We start from the raw sequence: 13,501 nt of genomic DNA, 5'->3' as shown, positions 1-13,501 counted from the left end.
AACCTCCTGATCTTGTAAATAAAATTCTGAATGGATGTGTGTATAAATGCATTTGTCTGGGAAGAAGTTTCATAGTTTTCATCAAATTCTTAGTAGAGACTGTGACCCTGCTAAAAACATTAAGAACACCGAATCATAGGCCATAGAGAATAGCACATTCAGGGTAAAGAATTCTAAGCATTGTTTATTGAATGAAGACCAAAATGTGACATCAGGGGCCCAAAATGAATTATTTGTCTAGTGCAGCTCAGGATCAGTTTTACTAGAGAAATATTCATTTATTCAACGTATACCTATTACGCATCCTCTACACGCTAGATGCAAACAAATACTCATATTCTAGACTAAGTCATTACAAACTTAAAACTGTAACGTTCAACTGTTTCCAGGAAAAAAATTTCAACTTGAAATTCCTCTCAGGACTCTTTGGACCCCGAAGCGATTCCGTTGTTCTTACTTACCCCCTTGCGAGGCTGGCCTCTGGAGCACAAGAAACACTGAATGAGTGGGACTCAGGAAACCTACGTGCTTGGTCCAACTCGGCCTTCAACTTCTCTATGATGTTGGGCAAAACATGTAATCAATTTGGACCTTCATTGTCTCACATATAAAGTGAGAAGAGTGGTTGTAAAACATTTTAAAGCTGCAGAACCCTTTCTTCAAATGGAAGCTAATAAATAATCCCAATAGGTAAAAAGTTTGCTTTGGCCAAACCGGAGCGGGATGGAAGCTCTGCCAGCCTGCCTCTGTCCATCCCGCATGGGCCTCAGGGCTCTGAGGGGAATGGTGTGACACAGGTACCATTCAGTTCTAACACGTATGACTTGAGGTGGGGCAGGTAAAAGGGAAACGGGGGATAAGTCTTAAGTGGATTGAGAAATAAATAAATGTTATGGATATCTTGCTAAATCCTGCTTCTTTAGCAGTTAGTACTCACTGGTTGCAACTGGTGTTGCCCAAAGTTTGGTTTCCAAATTTAATTCCAACTCTGTACTGTATTTGGTGTAAAACACTGACCAAATGTGGAACCTCTGATTCTTACAGAAAGAAGCTGAGATGTGGAGCTTCTCAAATTCTAGATGCCAAGACTTGGTTGCAGCTCTCTGAGCACACAACCCCACAGTTTATTTACATCAAATGGATAAGCTTCTACTTGCCTGTGGCTGAAACCGGATTGGCAGGTGAGTGATAAGCTGGGACACCCTGTATTTGGTCAGAATGAGGGGTCTGAGGCCCTGGGGTGAGGGCATGGATGGTGCCCTCAGTGCTGGCCTAGGTTGAAAGGCTAGGAGGCCAGCTTAACCCAGGCTGGAGGGCCAGGCCAAGGGAACGTGTAACGCAATGTCATTCATTGTAATTCTACCAACTAGGAGTGCGCGAGAAAAGGCCTTGAGGAAGGCCAAAGGAATCTTTGGTTGGTGAATGAAGAAAAATGTTCTGAGTGGAGTAAAAAGTTATCCTTTTATTACCTATAGTCTGAACCTCAAATAACGTTTGAGCAGCTTGAGCTCGGACCGAGTCCCATAACAATGCACATCTTCAACAACCTCCAACGGGTGCAAACACAGCGACCCTTCCCCTCCTGACCCCTTCCTGACTCTCTGCATCTCTTCCCTCCCCCACCTTCCCCACCAGCCTGCAGGGCATTAAGCACGTGGAGGGTGCGCAGCATCCCTTCCGGCTCTATGCTCCGCGCCCTCCCAGCCTCAGGGCCCTGTGGCCCTGTGCATTGGGCATCTCTCCTTGGGGGGCAGCGAGTCAATGACGCAGGCACTTGGAAGGGGCTTCGGAGGAGGGGCGGAAAGGCCTCTGTTACCTTCTGCCTCTGGAACACGTGAGTGAGGGGAGCCACCTGGCAGTCCTTGTGCGCCCCGAAGACCTTGCACAGAGAGCAGGTGGGCACTTCGCAGTTCAGACAGTAGATGTTGATGCGCTCATCTTCGTGCTCCTCACACAGGGGCTGGTCGGACTTCTTTTCTGGTCTGGGAGGAGATATGTGGATAAGCGTTAGCTCCGGTTGCGGCAGAGCTGAGCCGGGTGGCCCCACGGGGTGATCAGCATTGCATCCTACCCGGCAAGACCCTGTACCCCCAGCAACCCTACCCCAGCAGACTTCCAGAGCCCCTTTCATGCGCTCAGAGCCCTCCAAATTCTCTACGGGTTTATCAACAGTGTCCTGACAAATTTCCAACCAGACTGGGGGTAAGGACATGGAGACTGTGACCTGTAGCATTTGCCAGTTTCTCTGGTATGAATATTCCCCCCATTGGCCGATTTCAAGGTTTAAAAACGGGCTAGTGCAATTCCTGAAAGCCGAACGCCGGATTCTTTCTTAGGAGCTGCTTCAGCACCATCTCTACATGCTCACAAGTCCCTCAAGAGAGACTTTACAATTACGGGTAAAGAGGGGCAGGTTGCCGATAAACAAAATGTCAAGTTTGCACCAGCTTTGGGGAGGCCCATTTGCCCCACCGCTGCAGCCTCTGGCCCCGGCAAAAGGAGTGAGCGTGGAGGTGGGCTGGGGGAGCCCAAATCTCTGATTATCCATCTCGGCGCTGGTTGGAAGTAGTTGTGTGTAAGTGCTTTTTGGATTTGTTTGGGTCTCCTCCTGCCATTAGCCCAGAAAATTAAATGTACGTGACTTCCTGCGGACTCAGCAGTGGTTAAGAGTGGGTCGTATGTGCTCAGTGAGTGTAAGCAATTACACTGAATACTTTAGGCAATAAGAAAAGTGCAAAATGTTGTTCTGGGACATGGTGGTACCCTGGAAGTCCAAATCTCACAGATAATCCGCAAGTTTCAGTTTTCCCAAACCAAACCAACCAAAACTTCTCAAAGCTGCCCAGGTCATAATGGAGCATTGGGTTTGAGATTTGCACTTCAGGGGTACCACCATGGCTAAGCGATGAAGAAGCATGAGAGAGGTAGTGACAAATTATTGTTGCTTAAGGATAACCTCTTAGCTGCGAAATCACCTGGAGAGCCCAGGTTCACGTCACGTGGTAGGGCCTGGTATATTTCCCTAACCATCATCGTGGTTTAGGTGTTAGAATACGTCAAGATCAAAATTATGTCACCTTGTGATGCTATAGGCTCCCTCTGGAGATCATGGGGGGAAGGGTGGTTTTAGCCTACTTATACAAAATCTGGAATTTTGATATGTTCTATTCAAAGACTGAGGCTGTTAATAGTTTTCAGAATTGTTTGGAAAATTTAAATACAAATCCAAAATCTTTCCTCACTTTCCCAAACATATGATTATTTAGAAGCATCTCAGATTTGGAACTGAATTTTTATTTTATTGAAGTATAGTTGATTTACAATATTGTGTTAGTTTCAGGTGTACAGCAAAGTGATTCAGTTATACATATATATATTTCCAGATTATTTTCCATTATAGGTTTTTACAAGATATTGAATATAATTCCCTGCTCTATGCAGGAAATCCTTGTAGCTTATCTATTTTTTTAATATAGTAGTTTGTTTAATCCCATACTCCTAATTTATCCCTCTCCCCCTTCCCTTTCCCCTTTAGTAACCATAAATTTTTCTATGTCTGTTGTGAGTCTTTTTACGTTTTGTATATAGATTCATTTGTATTATATTTTAGATTCTACATATAAGTGATATCATATAATATTTGTCTTTCTCTGTCTGACTTACTTCACTAAGTATAATATTCTCTAGGTCCATCCATGTTGCTGCAAATGGCAATATTTCATTCTTTTGTATGGCTGAATAATATTCCATTATATATATTATGGTCTATTTCCTCCACTGGAATGTGAGCTCTATGAGGGCAGGGGCCATGATCTGTCTCCTTTTTTGCTGGGTTCCCAGTGCCAAGAACAGTGCCTTGCACAGAGTAGGTGCTCAGTACATATTTGTTGAATGAATGAGAAGTAAAAGGGAATTTGCCAGATTCGTGGACAGTGTTCCCTGTGCTCTAACATAAAATCGCTCATCTGGAGAAGGCGTGTGAACTATGGGGAAAGCTTAGTCACTTGGCTCTCCTGAGTGGCAAAGGAAAAGACCAGACAACATCCTGAAGACTCCACTTATAAATGACAAAGGCCTCCAGCGGTTATCTAGAGACTAGGAGTGGTGATTCAAAGGCTTCTCTACCTCTAAAACCTTCCCTCCCCTGTACCTCCACCTCGTAATACATGTCAAGTAAGTGTCCAGAGCACATTAACTGGGAGATGGCACAGCTGATGCTACTGCAGCCCCTCTCCCCCAGGCATTTCCCGAGGGTAGCCTGCATCCCACGTGCTGCTCTGATGTTAGCAGCTCTGACCAGGGACGATATTGTAGAGCTCAGATATTTGCAGGGGATGCAATACTGAAAAATGTGGAAACAGCCATGGGCTCTTCATTTAGTTGTTGATTGTGATTACTTTTTCATGATGCAATACAGACCAAGGACTGCCTGCAATATTCCTTATTAGGTTGTTGTTGTTCAGGTGGCAACACAGGCCGAGAGGCATCCCCCACTTACAAATGGGTGTAGAATGAAAACCTTCAGACACCTTACGCCACATAACACACTTGGGACAAATGTGGCATGTAGAATAAAGACGCAAAGGCGACTTCATGAGGTGAGGGTGTCCGAGCTCTCAGTTGTGGTTCAGGTCTCAGTACCAAATGCTGGCTGTGGCCCCCAGCCGTTCCGTGCAGGCTAGTCTCAGGGAGTCTGTAGCCTGTTCGCTCTGCTCTCTGGGGTTTCGGGGACCATCTTCAAGCTTCCTGAAGGATGGGCATCTGGTGCTGATGATGCATTTCAGGCAGTACTTTGGGTTTTTTTAAACATCTTTATTGGAGTCTCATTGCTTTACATTGTTGTGTTAGTTGCTGTTGTATAACAAAGTGAATCAGCTATACGTATACAAATATCCCCATATCCCCTCCCTCTTGTGTCTCCCTCCCTCCCACCCTCCCTATCCCACCCCTCTAGGTGGTCACAAAACACTGAGCTGATCTCCCTGTGCTATGCGGCTGCTTCCCACTAGCCATCCGTTTTACATTTGGTAGTGTATATATGTCAATGCCACTCTCTCACTTCGTCTCAGCTTACCCTTCCCCCTCCCCGTGTCCTCAAGTCCATTCTCTACGTCTGCATCTTTATTCCTGTCCTGCCCCTATCAGAGCCTTTTTTTTTTTTAAGATTCCATATATATGTGTTAGCATACGGTATTTGTTTTTCTCTTTCTGACTTACTTCACTCTGTATGACAGACTCTAGGTCCATCCACCTCACTCCAAATAACTCAATTTTGTTTCTTTTTATGGCTGAGCAATATTCCATTGTATATATGTGCCACATCTTCTTTATCCATTCATCTGTTGATGGACACTTAGGTTGCTTCCATGTTCAGGCAGTACTTTTACAGTCAAACTGATCTCAAAGTTTAATCCCAACTCAGTTTCTCCAAGTGGTGGCCGTATGGCCTTAGGCGAGGTCCTTCAACTCTTTCAGGCTCAGCTTTTACTCATATCTGAAAATTGGACTAGGAGTCTTCTAATTAAATATGACAAAATGAACGCATTTATTTATTTGTTTCCTGCTGAAATCCCACTAAAATGAGAGTAAGGGAATAAAAAGGTATAAATCAATAAGGACAAAAAATGAGCAAGATAACAGCAGAGGAGAGATGCAACCAAATGTTGGGAACAGCTGGACGAAGGGACGTGACCTGTTTGAAATGCATCTTGGTTCTGCTGGGAGCCTGCAGGGTAAAGGCGCACAGGACAAGCTGCTCAAGCTTTACAGGCTCCCCCTGCAAAGGCCCTGGGACTGCAGAGGCCAGGCACCCAGGAGTGCGGGCGGGCGGGGGGGGACTGGAAAGAGGAGGACTTTTTGCACACTTTAGGGATTACTTGAGGATGTGCTCCACAAAAACAGTAGAGTAAACCAACAAAGAGGACGACAAAGGATCCAGGAAACAAGGGCTTCAACCCAGGGGAGAGTCAAAGAAAAGTAGAAGGTAAAGCCAACCGCGCGGGGGCTCAGCCCTAATTGTCTGCAGTGAAGTCAATAGATAATGTCTAAAACTGAAAAACCAAAGAATAGGAGCCTGCTAGTAGCATACACACATCACTGGGTGATAAGTGGCAGAAGAACAGCTGAAAGAATTAAACGTGGCTGACTCTGGGGAGTGCGACTTGGGGGCAAAGAGGGAGTAGGGCAGGGAATGCAGCTCTCTTTCGAGGCCTTGTAGTGTGATTGGAATGTTTAAAATTATGCATATGCATAGGAATTACTTTGAATAAAATATTTAAAATACCCATGAGAATTAAAGAATTACACATGATTCATGTGTATAACACCCTGAACAGTGGCTGACGCGTATTCAACACATATTGGTTTGACTTGCTGTATTTTAAAGTTAATTATTATGTTCTTTTTTTTTTTTTTTTGGTCGTGGGACATGTGGAATCTTAGCTCCCCGACCAGAGATTGAACCGTGACCCCTGCAGTGGAAGCGCGGAGCCCTAGCCACTGGACCACCAGGGAAGTCCCGTTATGTTCATTATTAATGTTAGTGAAATTAGTTCCTTCTCGCATCGCCCCCCCACCCCCCCGCAAGCTCTGGCTAGCTCAGCACCAGGCAGAATTCTAGATAAGAAGGCCAGGTTTTACTGAGACCTACAATCTCTAGCCATTCTGCGGGAGGCCAGAGTTGACCAGCCCCTGCCCTTTCTGCTTCCACCTTAATGTGGGCCAGGGTTCATCTCACTCCGTATTTCAAAGTTAGTCCAGAGTCACCTCACATACCCTGAGGCTTAGGATTCTGGACTGGTAAATCTGCCAGCCCTCAGGGAACAGCTGGGTTTATGTCCAAACACGTGCCCGAGCTCTCTGTACAATTTGCTACCAATTAAAAATGTCCCAAAGGCAAGTCTCAGGTTCGAGAAACAGCAGCATAAGAAGAATTTGATCATCACAAAAACACCAGTAGGCTACTCCGCTGTGAGCTTCATTGTTGGAGATTGGTTCATTGCTTTGAATCTGTTCACCTAGGCACTAGCTGTGGCGGACGCATCGCATAGACTTTAAAGCCAGGATGTGTCGTGTAGTGTTACGCTACAGATTTCAACGTCTCCTCTTCTCGGGATTACATAACAATGATTGTTATTAGTTCACATCATTCAAGTTCTCACTGTGGCAAGTAGCAAAACAGAAAATTGTGGCAATAAATAGAACGTGTAAGAAGATTTATGGTGTTGCTTAAACATCTGGTACTTACGGAGCAACTGCTCTGTGTGAGGCACTGTCGCAGGCACTGAATCAGTTGTTATATAAACAGCCTTAGTAATTAGTTGGTTATTAATTGGCTGGTTAACTTTTTTAAGAGACAGTGTATCTATTTGCATCTTAAAATAATGAAATAAAATGAGATCAGATCTTAATTACAGTAGCGGTACTTTCCTTCTTCTCAAGAGATTTTGGAAGCGAGGGAAATGGCCCACTCTGTATCTCTGCAATATGTCATCAGCAATTCTTCTTCCCAGTGCCATCTATATCCTGGCCCTATCTAATTTAGTTTTGACTCTTAAGCAGAAATGAATAGCCATAGCAATTGTAATAATTATATGTTCGATTTATAGAACAGCTTTCCTTCTAAGAGCACAAGGCTCTTCGAGCCCTGCAGATGTCCCGTGAATCCGTGTCTCCTACTAGGAAGCACAGTGAGATCATTTCTAGATGGTCTCAGTATTGCTGTCAAGCGCTATGGACTTGACTGCCTTGTGTACAGTTGAAAAAGGGCTCCTCGACACCAGCACTTCTAGGAATGAACTCCCCCTGTGTTGTCTCTAGGAAAGGAACTCTGTAGCCAGTGTGATTTGATGAATAAGAAGCCCTTTTCAAAAAACTAAAAAATGACTGATGTATATGCTGCATGTCAATCAGCAGGTGCGTGCCAGCAGTATTCAGGAAGAATAACCTAGAGAATAGGGAAACATAACCTGAGCTCCATCCTTTTTTTTCCTCCCCTGTCTCTAAATTCTAAGTTGCTAAATCCCAGGAGTCTACCTTGCTTTGCTACTTCCCAGAGTCACTACCATGACTAACTATGTCAGAGGATTTTGTTTTTATTATTATCCTCTAGATAATGTTTACATGAGACTGTCTGAACTAAGAACAGGCCGATGTGGGGAGATGCCATTTCTGTTCATTTTCTGTAGAGTTTTGCACGCTAGTTTTTCTGCTGTGTAGAATCTGGAGCTATAAAGAAGCTGTGTAGTGCAGAAACGTCTACAAGGGATGTAATACAAGGCTGGGGGTAGGGCAGCATTATGCCTCTTTCAATATCACCATCTGGACTGGATTAGTGTTAATGAGTTACTTCATTCTGAAATTGATACAAAAGCATGGGCCCCAGCTTCCTTCTCTCCTCCCAAGAGCAACTCTCACTCCCATTGGGAAGGACTGACTTGGAAAAACATTTTCCTATAAAACAATTAGCCCCTGATTGGTAAACAAGCATTCAGTATAGCGACCCACTGAAACAAACAAACAAATAATGAAGACAAGCTTCAGATGTGTCTGACACACAGGAGAACCCTACCTGGTGGACTCCTGCTTGTAGATGTCAATGATATTTTCCACCAGCAGGTTCCTCTGAAGCCCGTAGATCCCATGTCTGTCCAAAACCACTTCGTGTCTGCAGGATGGGCAACGGAATCGGCCCCCCGAGGCCACAGTGCTACCTCCTCTTGTGGGCAAGTACGGGTTAGAGGCCTGTTCCCGCCAAGCAAGAAAAGAGGAATTGAGCAACGCCACAGGTAGCTTTTCAGAGGCTTCCCTTCACTCTCTGTTACACTAGGAACAACATCAACTCCTGCTTTCAGCTTGCTGTGAGATCGTCCCTTAGGGCATTATCGGCAAGCATGTACCGTCTTCAGCATGAGGTGCTTCTCCGCCCGGCATTTCCATAACCAAAAGTTCCAGCCAGAAACTCCAACATTAATGTCTTGGGCAGTAATTCATTTACAATTTTGAGACAGGTCCAGTTTTTTTTAAACAGGTATGATTCTTGGTATTGAAATAAAATTGGATTTGAGAGTAAGAAGGAGGCTGACAGCAAAGTACAAAGCAAATCACTTTAAAAACTTTTTTTCTTTTTTTTTAACAAATGCAACCTTATACAACTTTCTAAAGAAATTACCTCAAAGTTAAGTGCTTGAGTCGGAGAAGAGGGAATCTTTTCCACCCCCTCCATTCCAAACAAACCTACCTGGAAAATGTCACTGGCACATTTCCTACACAGGTTATGCTGGCAGGGGAGAATGACCACGGGTTTCGTGAACATCTCTAAACAGATGGGACAGATGAGTTGCTTCTCCAAGTTATCCATGGTCTGCTGCTCTTTGGAAAAAGACTTGTAATTCAAAGATGCGCTCATCTCCTGGCCGTCCCTGTGTGCTCTGCCAGGGAAAGGGTGCTTCGAATGGTTTCTGCAAGTGATTCCTGGAAATAATTCCAAAGATTGTGTGATCAAGTGTCCTTTACGTTTCTTTCCGTGGAGGACATTGTTTCAGGCCCAGGTTCAGAGTGGGGCTGGAGCTGTTTTTAGCAGCCGAGGGTCACATGACAGCAGACAGACTTGTCCGTATAAGCCAGTGACAGGAGGATGGATTCTGACAGGTGACAGAGAACAGGGGCCAACATTTCCACCCCAGGGAGTGAAGAGAGTGGGTGGGAAGGAGGATTACAAACCCCATTTAGACGGGGTTGTGAGGAGAGGGAGGTGAAGCTGACAGTTGTCGACAACAAATGCAAATGTTGGTGCCCAGTCGCTGAGCTATGCCCCCTGTGAGCAATCAGCAAGGGCTTGGTGATGGGCTTCTCCAGGACCAGGGAGAACATAGTCCAAGAGTCTCACTGTATAACGAATGCCATTTCTGTCTTGAGCATTTAGGAAGCAAGTCACCAAAAGTAGCATGATCATACTATCCTAGGTGAAAACAAACGAAGCATGTCTGCTTGGCATATCATTATCCTGGCTTCACAAGGGTAATCAACTAAAAAGACTTGCTTAGTGTTAAATATTTCATCTTTGTGAGGGTTGTGAAATGGGAAAAATTTCAACTTAAAAACTGATTTCAAATCTTTTCACCACAAAAGTATCCACAAAATTTTTAAAAACTCCAAACACCAGTTGATCCAATTTTTTTAAAAAAAAGTTGTATAATAAAGCTCTAGTATGCTCTTTTCTCTCTCTTTTTCCTAATCCTCCTTCATCATATACACCACCACCCCTACACACACCTAGAAACACACAGAAAATTTGGCAACCTTTAAACATTTTAGTTTGCGCCAACAATCAGTAATGAGGTAGTAACTGGCACATGGGGTGGCAGACCCATTATTTTATTTTGCCATATAGTGGGGGACAAATATCAGTGCCATTTTCAGTGGAAGTGAAAATGGAATCCTGCTTCCACACCTGGGTTTTATCTGGTCTGAAATATCTGTGCCCCTCTGCATTTGTCTGTATTTCCCAAGTTGATTTTTTAAATGACAGTTTCCCCGGTCATTTCTGAGAATTCTTGGTCTGCCCTTGAGTCATCAACTTCAATTCTGATATTGGCCAGGATTTTGTGAAACAACTGTTTCATCTATGTGTTTTATTTAAAGATTTAAAACCAGATCAAAAATGAAATAAGAAACACATGTCTATTTTTTTATGTGATGAATTTGCAGCTTTATTTCTCCTTGATTTAAAACACCCCATACAATGAACACATTTTGTTAACACAGCCCCAGGGTGCACTTAATTACCAGTAAGGAGTAGATCGTTGTGACTGGTTATGTGTGCCCTTAGTGCTGTGTGCACTGAGAGTTTATTGAGAATCTAATAAGCTCTATTAACTAATAATAAGTTATACGTATTCATAAACATTTCAGGGATCTTTGGAGAATTTTGTTATTCCTTTCAATGTCTGTTTAGCAACTACAGTGAAGAAGGGAATTGGTGACATTGTTTTACTGAGTTAATTCAGTTCACCTAGCCTAGACAGTTAACTGTGTTTATTGTACATGGGCTATGGAGGTCTGAGCAAAATAAGAGAGCTGTTTTCTAAGAAAGATGAAGTTTCTACTGTAAAAGACCTTGCAACCTAAGGAAAAGCACTTAAACTAATACTATACACTATAGCCAAGCCTATCCTTTTAAGAGGAATTCATTCTTTCAAAAAATATTTGTTGAGTGTTTATCATGTGTCTTGAAAGACGAACAAGATACAGGCTATTGTCCTCAAGGAGCTCAGTCTAATAAATAGTAGAGATAAGACATGAATATACAGAAACACAGTACAAAACAAAATGGGATAAAGAACTTCAGGGACTTCCCTTGTGGTCCAGTGGTTAAGACTCTGCGCTTCCAGTGAGCGCGGGTTTGATCCCTGGTCAGGAAACTAAGATCCCCATTCCGTGCGGCACGGCCAAAAAAAAATATATATATATATACAGAGAATTCTAGAGTTGGAGGAATCAGGAGGGCTTCATGGGTGGGGTGGCATTTGCGCTGATCCACTGAGGAACCTAGACACCAATGGGCATGTCGTTCTGTGGGCAGTGGGGCGTAGGTGGGGCTTCCAAGAGAAGGCATAGAAGCAGGCAGGAGTGCCAGGAAAGCTCAGAGCGTGTGGTGCTTTGGGCTGGAGTGCAGAGCATGCTTCTGGCACATTGGCAGCCCATGAATACTGGGCTGAAGAGTTTTTACCACTTAATAAATTAGGCAACAGGAAGTCGTTGAGAGTGTCTCACAGGGACCTTTCCCTGAGAGCTGTGCATTGGTGAAATTAATCTCAGTGCTGGTTGGGATAGGTCAGTGTGAAGGTGACCTGGCTAAAGACCAGATGGGAGGTGTTGCCTAGGTGAGAGGTCATGACGCCCTGGCCCTGGGTGACGAATGGCAGTGGGGAAGGAAAGGAGGAAATGGACTCTGGTGGCTATGAGGGTAGAATCCTCAGGGGTGACTCAGGTGCCTGAGCCAGAGCAACCAAGATGATGCAGTGAGAGGCTGCACAGGGAGTCAGGAGGTCCAGCTCCCATGTCCACCTCACCTGGTGATCCTGGGAAAGTGACCTCACCTAGTTGGATTTCAGTTCTTTTATCTGTGAGTGGGCTTCATAACCTAACTTAGCAGTATTTGTAGGAAAAAACACTCTGAAACTGCATGAACATTGAGAATCCCCAGTTGAATTATTTGATGGAGAGTTGAACCCTACCCTCTCCTTTTATTCTCTGCTCCTTCTTGCTCTCTGCCTTTCATTTTGTCTTAGAACTGCCCCTGGAAGCTACAGAGGAAACTAGCAAGAAGCCCACAGGAAGAAGAGCCAGGTTGATGGATAAGAACCACCTTCCCTTCTTCATCATCTTTCCTCCATTCCTGCTCCCCCCGCTCTCAGAGACCAGCCATCTATGGGGTGGGCGTGTGAGTTGGGAGTGGGACACGGGGGTAGCACTCTGGTTCCTAGGGAGGAACCAGAAAATTTTAGTCTGCTCCCAAATCATTCAGAGTCTGAGAGATGGCAGAAATTCTGGAAATGAATCAGAATTGAAGTCAGCTTCAAGGCTCTGGAATCTGCAGTGGACCTGGGCCTCCACAGAGATGCGAAAACCAGCTTAGTCTCCTGAAGGTACCCTGGACTCTCTAGGGGTGGTGCATGACTTCCTCCCCTCTCCTACCCACACCCTAGCACAGGGGGTTGAAACCAATCAGGGGTAATTACACAGGAAGTTGCCATAGTTTGAAGCACCGATTTCCCCCCATTCTTGAGTCCTACCACACTGTGGTACGGGTGTGTTTAGACACATTGAGAAGCTGAAGCAAAACCACCATGGCTCTCACCTCCTCCAGAAGTTTCCCACATCCCCCAGATAAGTCAAAGGAAGCAAGAACCTGAGTTTACGCCCACGGTGGACTTGACACTGAGGGGTGACAACAGAAAGAGAAGACTCTTGACCTTTTTCAACCTCTAGCTACCAGGCCAAATGAACCCAGACTTCAGGGTCCAGCGAAATGTAGATCTCAGTGTGTTTTTAATCTCAGGGAGGGAGAAAATGAGGTTCTAAAATCCCTTACTTTAGTACTACACCACCACAACAAACATCATAAATATTTGCAGAGTACCAATCATTTCTTAGGATAGCTCTCTAGAGTAGATATTATTATCTCCATTGAGCCAACTGTGGCTCAGGGAAGTTAAGTAGTTGCGCAGAATGATACCTTTTGACTCATCCACTAAGCTACCCCACCCCATACTCTACAGCACATTGTCCATTAGAATTTTCTGCAATGATGTAAATGTTCTACATCTGTGCTGGCCAACCTCTAGCCACAGGTAGCTATTGAGTACTTGAAATGTGTATAGTGCAACTCAGGAACTGAAAATTTTTTCCCATTATTTATTTATTTATGGCAGCGTTGGGTCTTCATTGCTGCACGTGGGCTCTCTCCGGTTGCAGCGAGTGGGGGCTACTCTTCGTTGCG

General features: G+C 44.5%; 1 protein-coding gene across 2 annotated transcripts in view; it reads right to left on the bottom strand.

The window, feature by feature from the left end:
• Positions 1 to 9,437, bottom strand: part of TRIM55 (tripartite motif containing 55) — a 42,286-nt gene extending 32,849 nt beyond the window's left edge. For both annotated transcript variants that reach the window (XM_019925433.3, XM_019925434.2), the window contains exons 1-3: positions 9,239 to 9,437; positions 8,570 to 8,742; positions 1,817 to 1,982 (exon numbers count right to left, since the gene is read on the bottom strand). In XM_019925433.3, the coding sequence (XP_019780992.2) occupies positions 1,817 to 1,982; positions 8,570 to 8,742; positions 9,239 to 9,406 (507 nt within the window). In that variant the 5' untranslated portion in view covers positions 9,407 to 9,437. The remainder of the gene's footprint in view (positions 1 to 1,816; positions 1,983 to 8,569; positions 8,743 to 9,238) is intronic.
• Positions 9,438 to 13,501: the final 4,064 nt, after the last annotated feature.

Source organism: Tursiops truncatus, chromosome 17 (assembly GCF_011762595.2).
Source record: "Tursiops truncatus isolate mTurTru1 chromosome 17, mTurTru1.mat.Y, whole genome shotgun sequence".
NCBI classification, from domain to species: domain Eukaryota; kingdom Metazoa; phylum Chordata; class Mammalia; order Artiodactyla; family Delphinidae; genus Tursiops; species Tursiops truncatus.
This window is presented reverse-complemented; position numbering and strand designations above follow the sequence as displayed.